The sequence below is a fragment of the Synchiropus splendidus genome, chromosome 1, assembly GCF_027744825.2.
Source record: "Synchiropus splendidus isolate RoL2022-P1 chromosome 1, RoL_Sspl_1.0, whole genome shotgun sequence".
Lineage (NCBI taxonomy): Eukaryota > Metazoa > Chordata > Actinopteri > Syngnathiformes > Callionymidae > Synchiropus > Synchiropus splendidus.
Genome location: NC_071334.1, coordinates 70241412 through 70256130, shown reverse-complemented (window position 1 = coordinate 70256130; position 14719 = coordinate 70241412). Strand labels below are relative to the sequence as shown.

General features: G+C 42.3%; 1 protein-coding gene across 4 annotated transcripts in view; it reads left to right on the top strand.

The window, feature by feature from the left end:
• The window catches only part of LOC128760716 (histone deacetylase 4-like), a 61547-nt gene that overhangs the window by 19498 nt on the left and 27330 nt on the right, over positions 1-14719 (top strand). For all 4 annotated transcript variants that reach the window (XM_053868350.1, XM_053868342.1, XM_053868360.1 and 1 more), the window contains 2 exons: positions 10957-11267; positions 14518-14668. In XM_053868350.1, coding sequence (XP_053724325.1) covers positions 10957-11267; positions 14518-14668 — 462 coding nt within the window. The remainder of the gene's footprint in view (positions 1-10956; positions 11268-14517; positions 14669-14719) is intronic.

Below are 14719 nucleotides of genomic sequence, written 5' to 3'. Positions count from 1 at the left end.
CTGTCTCGGGTGTCTTTTCCCTCTCACCTGCTACGACTCACGCAGGTGCACCCGAACCTTGGTTCAGTACCTCAGGTGGTAAATGGATAAATGCACAGTTTTGGTTTCTCTTACTCCAATTTCTATACTGGTGTTTTATTCTATAGATCTTTCAATATGTGATGTGTATCTCATGTGTTGCTCAGTTCTTGTTCTTGTTGTTGTTCTCCAGCGTTCATCTTGTGGCATGACAGGTTGTCTTTTCTGACAGTGGCTGATCACACAACATTTGCAGTGGAGTGTTTGACTTGATCCTTGGAGCGCAGTATAAGCCGAAAATCTAAATGGTCAACTTTCTTGAAGCCAAGCAATCCTGATTGTCATGACAGAATGTGGCTAAACAAATGACTGTCTGCTTTTTTGTCCACACAACCATAGATGAATGCTAGACAGTTATATTTATTCATTTGAATATTTATTTTTGCTTAGGAGAACATGACTGTGTGACTGTTAAGCTTCTCAAAATCAGATTCTTGTGATAATACTGAGGGCGGTGTGTTGACAGGTATCTTGCAATATGATACGTATCACGGGGTAGAAGTGGTGAATCAATAAATTGCGATATATGGAAATACTATATGTATTGAAATAGGTTCATCAATATATTGTAATATTGGTAATGAGCCCGGATTTTAAGAGGGAAAGAAATCAGATAATGTAGTACAATATTATGTGCATGAAAACAAGTTTATTATAATGAACTCAGTCTAGTTTGATGTTCAGCTACATTCCGCAGTCCACCAGTGGAATGAACAGCTTCCTTCATCACGAAAATAACTCAGGTGTATAGAAAGAAAATCTAAGTATTAAACACAAAGCAGCAGCATATCCAAGTATGTATATATCGGTAAAGCTGACTTAAAATATTGATGTAGTATATTGAGATAATCACACCTAGTATTACGATATTTAAGCATAAACATTGATTCAATATCGCATGATATTTTCTTACGCCTCCTGATAGTAGTTGACAGTCTCTTGATGAACCACTACGGAGTCGGAAATGAAAAATGAATGAAGTGTCCATCATATAGACATCATTGTTGGGACACTGAGTGATGTGTAGAGTGCCATCCTTTGAAGCCACATTCCTTAGTTCATGACACAAGGTTTTCTGAAACCTGGAAGCGAGTGTGTTTCATGTTGTCAAAATATTTTTTAAATGGATTTGAGTTGTTTTGACAAATTGTTTTAAATTCTTTTCCCTAATATATAGAGAAGCTCAGTGTCTGTCTGCTGTTTCAATGTGAGGGTTGCCCAAATTTCACCTCATGTTTAATATGAATATGAATGCGATTTTACAGTTCCAAACACTCATTACAGAAATACAGAGTAGAATGAAACTGTGTAAGGATGAATAATTACTTTGTAGCTGTTGTTTGTTAGATTATATGTATTGAGCTGTTTTGAATGTTTGAATGTGAAACAGCTGATCAGTGCTCCCTATTTTCTTTTTTTTTTTTTCATCTTCTGGCACTGCTGCCCAACTCTTTTCCCAGTTGGTGCACCAAAGATAAATATTCTTTAACAACAGTGCTGGTTTAAGTGTGTTATCTGGTGTACTGCTACTCTGCACCATGGACCGGTGTTGTACAGCATCACCATAGAGCTGCAGGAACATCAGTGCATGACAATCTTTTTTTTTCATTTCATAGAAGATAATTGAACTGAAATATCTGTTGTCTTGCATGAGTAAAATCTGAATGATATAATCCGGTGGTGGCAAAATTCACTCCGAGAAGGACTGACACTACAACAAGGTACAGAATATTCATCTGCTCTTTTGAGTGTGCCTGTTGGAAATTATCCCCAGCAGCACATGACCAGGCATTTTCTGTCATCACAGATCCCAGCATTACGGCTGAGCTATTCTTTTGGGGTTCGGTCCAACATGCTAACTGGGAAGGACAACACTGTTTTCTGCATGCGGAGAACTACCATCTTCCATCTCTCTTGCAGTGTCTCTGACTCCTTCAGCAGTCTTCAACGTTCCGCTGCACGACCGTTGAATAACGTCATTGAGAATGCGACTAGTTCAGACTGGCTGTTGGCACAAGCGGACTTGCTGCTGATCATGTCCTTTCGTCACACCCTGTAACCTGGTTAGAGTCTGGTCTCCATTGGCGAAAACGATGACGGGTACAGAGAGCTAGGACATGTTGTCACATGCCTCCTGATTTCTCTGGAATTAGAGGAACCATTGTTGTACCTCTTTTGATAAAAAAAATAAATAATAATAAAGAAGCTTTCTGGACCCCTCCCGCCAGCACTACTGAGTCCCATACCTGTGAGTGTTGACAGGTGGGGAGCTCAGAGCGTGGGATAAACATATAACAAACCCAGTTTCAAATGGGAGACGCCAGGCCGGTGCATTGTCTGGTATAAATAGATCTGCTTTTGGAGCCAGGAGAGTTGTGGAGCGCGCCGCAGGCCCTGTAAACAGTTGGTGATTTGTTAAGGGGAGAAAAAGTGGGAGGGAGCACGAGAGGCAGGGTTTGGCAGAAGAGAGAAGAAGATGCTTGAAGAAAATATGAAGAAGCAAAGGAGAGGGGAAGAGCACAAACGGTCGAGTTGGTAAAATCATGAATAATCAGCAACTGTCACGGAAATTCCCTCTCAAGCTGTCACATTTTCTAATTCAAAACCTGTGTTTCTCATCAAATGATTTGCGAACTCTTCTTTAAAAACTAGCTGCAGTGCGAGATTCAACAACAGACCTGCTGCTTCGTTCATTTCTGTCCTGTGGAGCCAGCTAAGACAGAGAGGAACTTGTGCCACTGACATCACACACACACGCACGTCAATCTTTGTTACTGATTAATTCTAATAAGGGATGTTCCGATACTGATACCCGCATCGGTATTCCCACAGATACTGGCCTATTTCACTGTACTCTTACTCGAATGCATGATCTTGACAGCGCTAAATACCTACTACAGTGTTCGCTCGCTATATTCAGTGCATGGCAGGTTTTTATAGGGCAGTCAACCCTCACAGGAATAAGCGTGCTCGCAGGTCTGTACAGTAGGCAGGTACGTAGTAGATGTACGTAGTCCCGCTCCGTTTCAAATCGGCGACGGTTCTATTTCTTACGGAGCTTCGCACCACAGAGGAGGGTTCAGACAGGGAATTAGATGCGTGACATAAAGGTGACATGAACCTGGGAGCATGCCATAATAAAACATTATGTGTAGATGTTATTTGCATTTTACTGCAGAAGAGCAACTGCAACATGACGGCATGGACTGCAGCTCGGCGCTGTGTGACCCCAACACCAAAGCGGAGTTCATTTTCAACGTGTTTAGTTCAGGAAAATGCTCAATAAAGACATTGGTAGTTCCAGAGACTCTGATTTGATCTGATGGTCTACGCTACCACGCAAACCCAGGGTTACCACATGGTGCTGGTACTTCCTTCCATTATGGTGCTTCAACTATTGCACGTTTTACCGGAAGGTAACCCCACGATAAACAAGGGAACACTGAAGAGCAGTCGGCAGCACCAGGGTCTTAAATATTATATTTCACCTCATTCAAACAACCATCCCTGTTCCTCATCCTTGCGTATTTTGGGTTCAAACTAACTCACAGCACAGGGGTTAAAATATGTCCGAGGGTCTGTCAGCTGCAAGCCACTGCACAAATAGTAACGCACACTGGATCGGTGTGAGGACACATTGTCTCTCCACCTGGACAGATATGTGACCTGATCTAATGAATTAATAAAATATAATGATGTTCTCTGCTTTTTTTCACAACCCATCCTCCCTCCGATGGCGTAATATATTGACATTAGAAAAGCGGACTTTAGCGATGCAGCAGACGTTTTCCTTCCCATGTAGCATTCGAGGCTGGGCATGAGGAGCAACATATACCCCCTTTTGTGGCTCTGCACTGTCACTGAAACGTATGGTTGTTCGATTGGCTTTAAAAAGCAATTGACCTGCAGTGACGTGTACAGTGGAACGAAAGGCGCCCATGGCTTACCTAACCCCAAATTCTGTTTTTCATTCTTATGACTCGCCGCCCACGTTGTCAGGATATGCCACGGTAGTGGTTCAGTTGGACGCCTAATGTGTCAACATGCAACGCTAAATGTTGCCTTCAGTGTCAGTATAGAATGTTCTTTTTTTCATATATATATAAATTATTCATCGTTCTAACAGCTCACATCCCCATAAACAAAAATATGCATGTTTCTCTATATTTAAAAAAGTCTATGTAAATAAGGAAAATATGACATCCATAAATGCTTGTTGTGGTCTTCCAAATATATTTTACTTTTAACTGCTCAAAGGTGTTAAAGGAGCAACAGGTTGATGCACTTTTTCCATGAAGTCCATAAGGCATAGTCAGCCCTCAATTCTGATTTTGAAGACAGGGTTGGAAATTCATGCTTTTTAATTTGTTTTCAATCAGCATGATTGAAAATCAAGAAAAAAATGAGAGGTGAGTGGATTCTTAAAATAATCCTTAGTGGCAAACCTGGACCCAACTTTGATTTGGAAAATGAAAGATGCTTTTGATATTTTTGATGACATAGACAATGTGATGAAGTCAGGCTTAACTGAACCTCCATTCCTCCATTTCATGAACATCGTGGGAGACTCCCTGCAGGGGAAGTCCTTACTCCGCTTCACCTGAAACCATTTTGTGGTTTTATTTGTTTGGGAAATGCAGGCAAATTCCAAGCTTGGAATTTGAGCCCAAGTATTAAACCACACAAGGGAGAGGGAGGCAGAGAGAGTGAGTGCGAGAGAGTGAGAGAGAGAAAGTAAGAGAGGTTGCAAGTGGACGAGGGCAGATGTGAAAGAGAACTTGCAGGAACTAAGATATTTGATGTACCACTTTGATCTGCTTATGCAGGTGAAACACATATGTGAGAACGCGTAGAGGTGCGGGCGTTGATTCCTGGAAAAGCAGGGAGCTGCAGCATAAACAGGCTGCATGCCTGAGACTGCCCTGTGATGTCACCAGTGGAAAAAGGAGGAACGAGGGAGAAAAAGAGATATATCCAGCAGGTTTGAACAGACGAGTGACAGGCAGGGAGGAGGGAGGAGAGGAGAGGAGAGGGCCTGCTCTTTGTGACCCGGGGACGGAGGAGGAGCTACAGAGATTCAAGCGGGGAAGACGGCACTGATGGGTATGTGTTGTGTGACTGCTGTGTGTTTCCAACGGCCCATGTGCTCTGAAGTTTGGATGTGTCTCACGAGTGTGCGGCTGTCCTTGAATCGCTGCTCTTCAAGATTCTCTGTAACAGAGTTTGTTTGTTGATGGAGTTTGATTCGTTGCTGACCCCTGAGGGCACTTGAACTGGGCCCAGGTCTCAAATCAAATTATCTTTTGACTATAAATTCTCATGAGCAAAATTTTGTGACAACATGCGATGATTAAGTGAAGCATGTCAGCATGGCAGCCATCGGACTGTGCTGCAGACCCCTTGAGAGTTTTACAGTGATGAGGTATGAATGGGTGCGTGCAACATGGCAGCGTGCGGTTGTTAGTCGAGCGGCCTGAGAGGGCCACCTACAAGAGATGGCTAACTGTGTCTGCAAAAACTCACCCCCTCTGTCCTGGACAACATCAGTGAGTGTTCTGGGAGGAGAACTTGAGTACAAGAACAATGGGTAACATTTAGACATAAATAGATTATTTTCAGATTTCCTGAGATGACAGGTTTCAGCATGAACAGTCCAAAATCCCGGAGTCAGACTCTCCATCTCTCTGTGAAACGCTCCCTTGGACTATGTAACTTTCTCTGGGTGAGCCGCTTGGAGGCGTGTTCTGTGAGTGGCATCACAGCCTCAACTCCACCTCTACCATGACACTTTATGGCAGAACAGCAGCGACATGAGTTCCTTTGTTTACATCACGGCAGAAGAATGGAATGACAGAGCATTAGCATTGGTTGCGCCTGCGTGTATCTACGGTTAGCATTCGTGCTTCAGCCTCCTGTTAGCGCTCGAATTCGGCGCATAATTTGAGGTCAAGTGTCTTGTTTTGATGCTGCGCCAGAGTCCGTGGGTGCACACGTCATTTTCCTTGATAGAGAAGTGTTGCCAAACGACTGGCTGGCTTTTTTTCATCATTTTTACATGGTGATCTAAAATTTTATAGAGACAAGGGCTGCATATATGAACCAAATGTGTGTGTAAGCACTGTACAGCACAATGTTGAACACAAAACTGATGCTTGCAAGGGGCATTGTTTCAGACAGATTTGGAGGTTTTGAGGCCACACTGAAACATCACGCAGTTGTACAGTTTCTCCTTGAGCAGAAGTTTATGTTTCTTCTGCAAATTGTGGAGAGAAGATTCATCATGGTCTTGCTGCACCTCACTAGTCGTTTTGAATACATAGCATATCCATTCTCATTTTTTCTTTGGAACAAGTTCCCTATTATCTGTTTCTGACATCCGTCATGTTTTTTTTTTGTTTTCAATTGTGTGACGTGTGCACCTAAAGAGTGGACTTGCAGCTGAAAAGCAGTCAGCAACGCTAACATGCTGCTGACAGCTGTCTGCTCGATAGGAGGATGTTGCCTCAGTTCATTTCCCTGCCAGGGATTCCATCAGGCGGGAAAAAATAAAACACAATAGTCATCAAGAGAAAGAAGGTAGCATCTATAGATCCGGCTGGAGGTGGGACACAAGCAGCGGATCTATTCCTGTCAATTAGTTACGATAATTCCGTTAAAAACACGACCCACCACCATGATCGTGTCCACCTCCGTGATGTGTGATGAGTTTTCCGCTTCTTTTGATGTTTCCCTTCACTTTAATACATTTGTTCATGAGATTTCATCTTTGAATAATAGATCATTATTCTGGAGGCATGGCGACTCGCAGAAACCCTTGCTGCCTATCTCACTAACTACATTACAGTTACATTGATATATCCCCAGCCCTATCTCATGAAAACCTTTGCTTTGAAAGAACGTTTGCCTACCCAACAATCTAGGTGGCACTAAGAGCCATTTCTGTTACCAAAGTGCGCAGATATTTTTCAATGATGTCAGCTATAAAAGGGTCTAAAACCCACAACAACCTGAATAAAATCTGGAATCTGTCTTTGACGTCATCATCATCAGTGTTTGTGGAGGATTTGAGATTGCTGGTTCTGTTTTCAGCAGAAACCTTTTAATTAGCAGTTTAGTGTCCATGCTGCATGACGTTGGTCCTCGAGGACCTGTTGATGCTGTGCTGTGTTGCTGATGACAAAGGTTAGACGTGTGTATGTAGGACAAGCAGACATGCTTCACTTCTTAGAGATTGCATTCAGTCATTATTATGAAAAGGAGCAGAGAGAAGAGATCTGATCATTTCTGCCCCCTTTTTAGTAGTACATTTTCCCTGACTGACAAAGGCGTCTCTGACTCAAGTCCATTTTGATTTCCAGTGCTGTGAGTAAACCTAACTGGAGATTGTTGGACACAGTAGTAGCACAGATGCTGGTCACTTAAACATGTGAGTAAATCATGAATCTTTTTGACCGTGTTGTTACACTTACTTGTCCATTTTTTATGACTTCAGAAGGTTTCTGGACATGTAACTCTATGTCAATCATACTCATTGCTTGCCTTCTTCAGAGATGTGGCAGTGGGCATTGTATTCCACATTGTCCAAGGTCCTAGGTGTGAAGAGCCTGAGATCATCAGCTTCCATGTCTTTTGGCAAAGAGCACATCATCATGTTCTTGGCTCTTACTTTGGTGTCCAATTGGACAATTCTCTGCTCATAACCAATAACCAACCAAGGAATATTCAATCAGCATGGTGTGTTCATTAACTGTTTATTTTATACCAAGTGAATAAGCAGTTCTTTCATAGTGACATAATAGTCAGTCAGTTAGAAAACTGTTTCGATTGCATAAAAATGAGTTGTGGGGCAAATTAATATTTTGTGACGGCAGTTTAAGGCCCATTACCGTTACACACGGACAGAGCCTTTTGTCCACGCTCTGCGTCCATATTTCTACACGTTTCCTCAAAGCTTACGGACACGGGCTACAGGGATCAGTACCACGGGGTACCCGGTACCCAGACATTGTTTCTGTCACTACCTGATATGTAGCTCAAATGAGACATGAAGAAGAAATTCTCTCTCCTCCAGTGGTGAGATAATTAACGGCCTCTACTCCAACTACGCTGCCTCCATTTTCCTCTTTCGTGCAAGAGGTACATTATCAAGACTTCCACAGTCGCCATGTTGGACCTTTACTTTGTATGATGAGACACATGCTGCATATTTAAGATGACAAAATCGTGAAAAACATGCTGAAAACCGTCATGTTCATCTCCACCTCTATGATGTGTGTGCTACCCGTTTGCTTGAATGTTTCCACGTCGTTTAAAAACGTTTGATCATGTGAGAGTACATCTCCAATCAGGGATCATTTTTAAGCCATGATGGTGCGCCGCCATCATTTGCAGCGCTGTAGAAAACTAAAAACGAAGGTGCAGCTTTTTTCCTCTCTAGCTGTAGTACATCACGACTCCGCGTGTTTCAATAGGAAGCGTACAGCGATCAGAGCGTCAGCATCAAAACGGCCATTCACTTTTATTTTGAGTAGACTGTGGAAACGGACCCCAGCGTTGGAAACTTCTTCGATAAGTTCCAGAACATTCACCGGGGATGATGAAATTTGGCGCTGGTTGCGTCTCTCTCTCGCAGCTCCGAGCAGGTCTGCAGAGCAGAATACTCAGCTACAGCATGTACAGACAGAACATGTTACACTTGTATCTACACTATACTGTGATAACACGATAAAATGATTAACAGACACTTGCACGTTTGTTATGACCTCAAAAATAAGTTCCCCACATTTGTTAACGCACCAAAGACCAGTGGTAAACACAAAGAATGCCTTACAAATCCAAAGTTTATTGACTAACATGACTGGCGTGGTTATTAGCATCGTGGCTAATCGGTTTGGCCAGCTATATGTTCACTGTACAGTTCGACAAACAGCAGGCATCCATAACTGTGTTAGAACACGAGCAAGTCATTTTCGCTTGCAATCAATTGATTGAAAAACTCTTTTCACCGTACACAAAGTATATCTATCTTATTTCATCAAGCATATACACATTTTGTTCCCCTTAAAAAATGATCTGGCGACACAACGGAGACAGCAGTGAAATTGACTTACAAGTCAAGTAGATCCGTTGCCACTTCAGGACCAGAACAATTGCCAGGCTGTAAATGCATCTCCTATACAGACACTTGTCTGGGATCTTGGTCTGTCATTCCATTCTTCTGCCATGATGTGAACAAAGGAACTCAGCTCACTCGCTGCTGTTCTGCCATAAAGTGTCACAGAACACGCCTCCAGGCTTCTCGCCCAGAGAAAGTTACATAGTCCAAGGGAGCGTTTAACTGAAAGCTGGACTGAGACCTGTCATCTCAGGAAATATGAAAATAATGTATCTATGTCTAAATGTTGCACATTGTGTTTTATTGGCCTTTTTTTTTCAAAAAAATTCCCAATGAAACTTCCCACCTAAATTTCCCACTATCCCCGTCTTATGAATAAAATCGAAACAAAGCAGCTGTTTATTCTAGCGTCAATACTCACTGATCATTACAGCCAGCGCCATGGTCATAAAAGACTTGACCTCAAAAGCACTGAAGAGGCTCAACAACATGCTGACAACATAACATTGTTAACATTATTGGCCACTGTGGTGTTGATGACATCTGCTTTTAGAACAGATACAAAATGTGTGATTTCATTGCCTTGTTCTTTATTATGATGAATCCTTATGAATATCATGAATCATTAATGCTAATGCATAATTAATTAAAGTACCAGTGCTGCCTTGTTATTCCACTGAAATTATTTACGTGAGTGGTGTATGAAAGCTCCTATATTATGCTTGTTTCTGGAGCTGTTCATATTATATTGGATCCCAATGGAGCACTACAGTGCTTCATTGAATCAAATGCTTCATAAGTTGTAAATAATGTGCTGCAGAATTGCATCTTTTCTCTCAGTGCCTCAATGTGCTTGCAATGGGCTCTTGGAGGCAGATCCATTTTTGTCATTGTGAGTCCGTTAGAACTTAAAAGACATTTGAATAGGAATGTTTAATTGAAAAAAAAGAGTGGATCACCACAGTAAATGAAATGATGGGATAAATGGGCAGAGCAATCAGATGACTTCACAAATGACAAAGGAGATTTGTTTGTCATAAAAGTTGATCAATTGTTTTTTTTGAAAGACACATTTGAAACATGAATGACAATTTTTCTCTATACAATCAGTATTTTTCTTATTTCATCTTCATAAGATGCAACATTGTTTGCAACATTTTTCAACTTGATGAAACAGGAATTTTACATTTTGCTTGTATTTTGAAAGGGGGTGTCCCTGGCCCCATCCTCATCCCCTCCCAGCTGGCCATGTCAACAACTGACTGAAACAACTTGCTTTGTGGAAAATACATCGATTTGTGGGAAATTACTTTTATAAAAACAAAACTTTAGTCAAATAACAAACATAAACAGTAGCTGTTGCCACAGTGCACATTCAGATGCAGGGGTGTCCTGGGCAGTTGTTTAACTTGGTTCACACTGATTAGTTAAAAACAATAAATTATTATCATTCTTTCCCCTAATTAAAAGCTAAGTGTCTACAGTTTTGTTAATCTTCTTTCATATATTTATGCAAGATCCCCAAAAAGCTATGAGTTAGTTTTGTAAACTGTTGTTTCAAGTTTGCATTACTGCGAAATTACGGCAGTAATATTTCTGATTTCAACTGGTAAATGTACTGGGAGTGATGGTGCCTGCATTTCACCACCAAATGATCCTTTAAATGAATCACCGCAGCTGCATGTATAGCAATGGATCACGTGAATGTGTGGGATGATTGACTGAAGAGCTGTCATAAGCCCCTCTGTCTCTCTCACCCACAGTCGACATCAACTCAGCACTGCCCCTGCGTCTCCCTCCGGCTGCCATCCCAATGGACCTGCGAGTGGACCACCAGCAGCAGCAGCAGGTGTCTCCGCTGTCTCCCTCCAATGAGCATTCTCCCGGCTCTGTGGGAGGCACGGGTGGAGGGGGCGTGGTCTCCGCTCCTCTGCGCGAACAACAGCTACAGCAGGAGTTGCTTACCCTGAAGCAGAAGCAGCAGATCCAGCGTCAGATACTCATCGCAGAGTTTCAGAGGCAGCACGAGCAGCTGTCCCGCCAGCATGAGGCCCAGCTCCAGGAACACATTAAGGTACCCTTCCCAGCCCGAGCCCATTTCTCACATCTTTAAACACCAACAATGTCTTGATCTTCATCAACTGTGAGTCAGAGTGTGAACAACCTCATCATGAAAGACACAGTCCTCTGCACTCTCCATCGGACATTGACCTCACTACTGCTAGGAAACTGATGACTGGTGGACAGCCATTACTTTTACTGAGTGATGAAAATATGTTGGATTGTCTGAATTTTTCAATTTTACAAAATGACACAAGTAGCAATGAACAGGTTTTGACATCTTACTCTACAATGGGCTGATATGTGTCTATCAAATGTATTAATCACATCATTTTAGAAAAGGTAAACATCTACCAAAACAGTTTTTAGTATCCTGAACAAATAAAATGCGGTGACTTATGTCAACATGCTGCAGTCCCTACGACCTTGAACTGAGCCAATGAAAGCCAATCAACTGCAGTAATTTGTTTCTTGTTGGAGGAAAATGTGTGTCCAAATACTCGCATGAAGGAGACAAAGGAAATTTTGGCCAGCCCTGCTCCAGTTAGGCTTTTTAAAGACAAGAACAAATGCAGGGTGGAATAAGCAGCAGTCTGTTTTGTGCACTAACCTATGGAAAACATTTGTCCATCCTCTGTCTGAATTTGAATACACCGGTGACGTTGGTCACTGCCAGAACCCAGCTGCTGTTTTCTTTACTTGTGTCAGGCTCAACAGAACAGAGAATCTCAAAGTCTGACATTCTAAAGGCACATTGACGCTCAGCATTACGCACGGATCCGCAGAATCTGTCTGCTTACCAAATGTGTCCTACAGTACCTGCCGCAGGATGATGATGTCACATCTGGCATATATCTATTTTTTAATGTTTTAATGAGCCAGAGAAAATTGGAAATATTGGTGAACAGCAGCACAAAGACAGCATGGTAACATTGTTTGAAAAGGCCAGTTCCCTCCATAGAGGGAGCATTAATTGGCCTTAATCCTTCAAGGGAAACATCAGTGTTATCACCACCTCTGCCTGTTATGATTTTATTACCCTGCAACACTATTGATGGCTGTCATGGGGTGCCACTTGTTGCCACAGTGTGATCAGCATTCTGGTTTTTGCATTCTCTTGTCTGGCGGCCTTGCACAGAGGCACAGATGATGCTAATAACTCTGCCTGCTTCTCAACCCCCCTGCACCTGCTTCCTTTTTCTTATTGGTTTTCTAATACAAAAGGTCACAAAAAGCAATATCGAATGTACATTACAAGTTGAGGTAATTTGAAAAAAAAAAAAAAAAAAATGCTTTTCCATGCTTAGATATGACATAACATCTTTTAACCAATGAGACCGGGTTGGCGGAGCAGCATCTTTCCATTCCAGCAAAATAGCTGGACGGGCCACTAGTAAGGTGAACGAGAGTGTCCTTCTGGTAGCTAGAGTAAACCGCTCTCCAGTGGGGCCATAAACAGCCAACAACGGGTCTGGAGTGATGTTCTTCTTGGTGATTGCAGATAATGTTTGGAAAACGCATTTCCAAAATGAGTCCAGTTGGGGGCAGGTCCAGAACATGTGAATGAGAGTGGCCTCTGGTCCCCCACATCTGTTACATGGAGGACTTGCTTATCTCGGTACAGTCTGGATTTAGACATGTGCACCACCTTCAACTGCAGGAGACAGTGGCGAGCACAAAAGGAAGTCTTATTTACAAGAGCTAAAATTGATTCCCACCTCTCTTCAGATATTATGAGATTAAGGACCTGTTCCCAGGCCTCTTTGATCTTTTCAAGTGGAATCTGTCTGCTCTTAAGCAGTTTGTTGTAGATCACTGAAATAACATGTTAGACTCAGATTTCTGAAGGAAGCTTGAAATGGCAGATTGAATGAAGTGTCTCTCATTTCAAACTTTTTAATTTTCATATTTACTTTGTAGTAATAGTTAGATTTCCATGAATGATCTCAAATTGGAGCAGGCCGAGCTCCACTGCTCTGTATTGTGGAGTGTGTAGTTCAGTGCTGGTGTGCCTTGGCCTCTCTGGCCCGTGGGAGGGCTGCAGGACCACTCAGGTGGAAGCTGGTGACGCACAGTGCTCCCGGGGAGGCCAGGGCCTCAATCAGACCCATTCACTACTCCTGTGTACACACACTCACAGAGCCATGGAGGCTTTCAGCCATACAAATCCTTTAAACTGTCAGTTTGCTTTCAAACACATGGACACACATTGCCCACACATCTGTTGAGTTTTGCCATGAATTTTGCCCACTTGTTCTCCTGTAGCCTCAAGAACCGTTGCACTAAGAGTCATCCAACTAAATAATGTTGAAAACTATTCAACTAAATTGGATGTTTAACAAAAAACAACGCCTTGCTTTGCGTTTTAGGGCAGGTGATGTGAAATCTGCACTCACTAACGCAAGCCTAAATAATCTTAAAGACCGTATAAATTCAAGGGACCAGCACCCAGTCTTTGTTTACACATACTCTAGTTTTTACTGCAAGGGATGCTCTTGCGACTAACTCAAAATGTCATGTTAATTCAGCTGGTGTCCAGCAGTTCAAATAGTTTACAAAAAGTTGTATCTGTCTGTCTGTCTGTGAGATTTCATAAGCATCTCTATTGTGAATACATAACAAACCTACAATGATTTCTCATATTTCTACACATGCTTCAAGAGTTTGTGTGCAACCCTTGAGGTACGTTCATGTTTGGCAAGTGCCTGAAGATCATGAGCACCTTTAACAATACAGAAACACTCTTATGAACTGCCTGGATAAACTACAGCCAACATTATTCAGCACTTTGGTCTTCCTAGTATTGAAGTGAATACATGTAACTGACATTTAACAACTGATTATTTCTAGTCTTGCAGAAGTTTTTGTTTTCCCACCAGAACTTTATGTTTCTGTCTTCTATTTTTATCCTGCAGGGGCTAGATGCAAAGAGCCTAAGTTCTTCCACAGCCACAAAACCCAAACTGACACTGCAAGGCTTTTATGTTCAGTGTTTAGAGGATGGGTTCAATTGTTTATCTCTAGCTCAGAGCTTTAGCTGCCGGCTGGATCCTTTTAAAAGTCTTTCATACGTCAGTCAGATAATTTGGTGTATGGGAGGAATAATGAATCAAAGCCCGGATGTGTAAATGTGTGGGGAATATTTGTGAGGAATCACTGGAGCAAATGATATTAAATGATTTTCATTCTTCTCTGTTTTCATTCATGAGTCAAGAGGGGTTATTCTGTCTACTCTCTCACACGTGCATGTTTTCCTCTCACAGCAGCAACAAGAGCTTCTGGCTCTGAAGCATCAGCAGGAACTGCTGGAGCATCAGAGAAAGATGGAGAACCACCGGCTGGAGCAGGAGCTGGAGAAGCAGCAGCGGGAGCAGAAGCTGCAGCTACTCAAGAACAAGGAGAGAGGACAGGAGAGTAAGTAGCTCGCGCTTCTGATCCTGAGTGCTGCTTGATTTCCGAAGGATT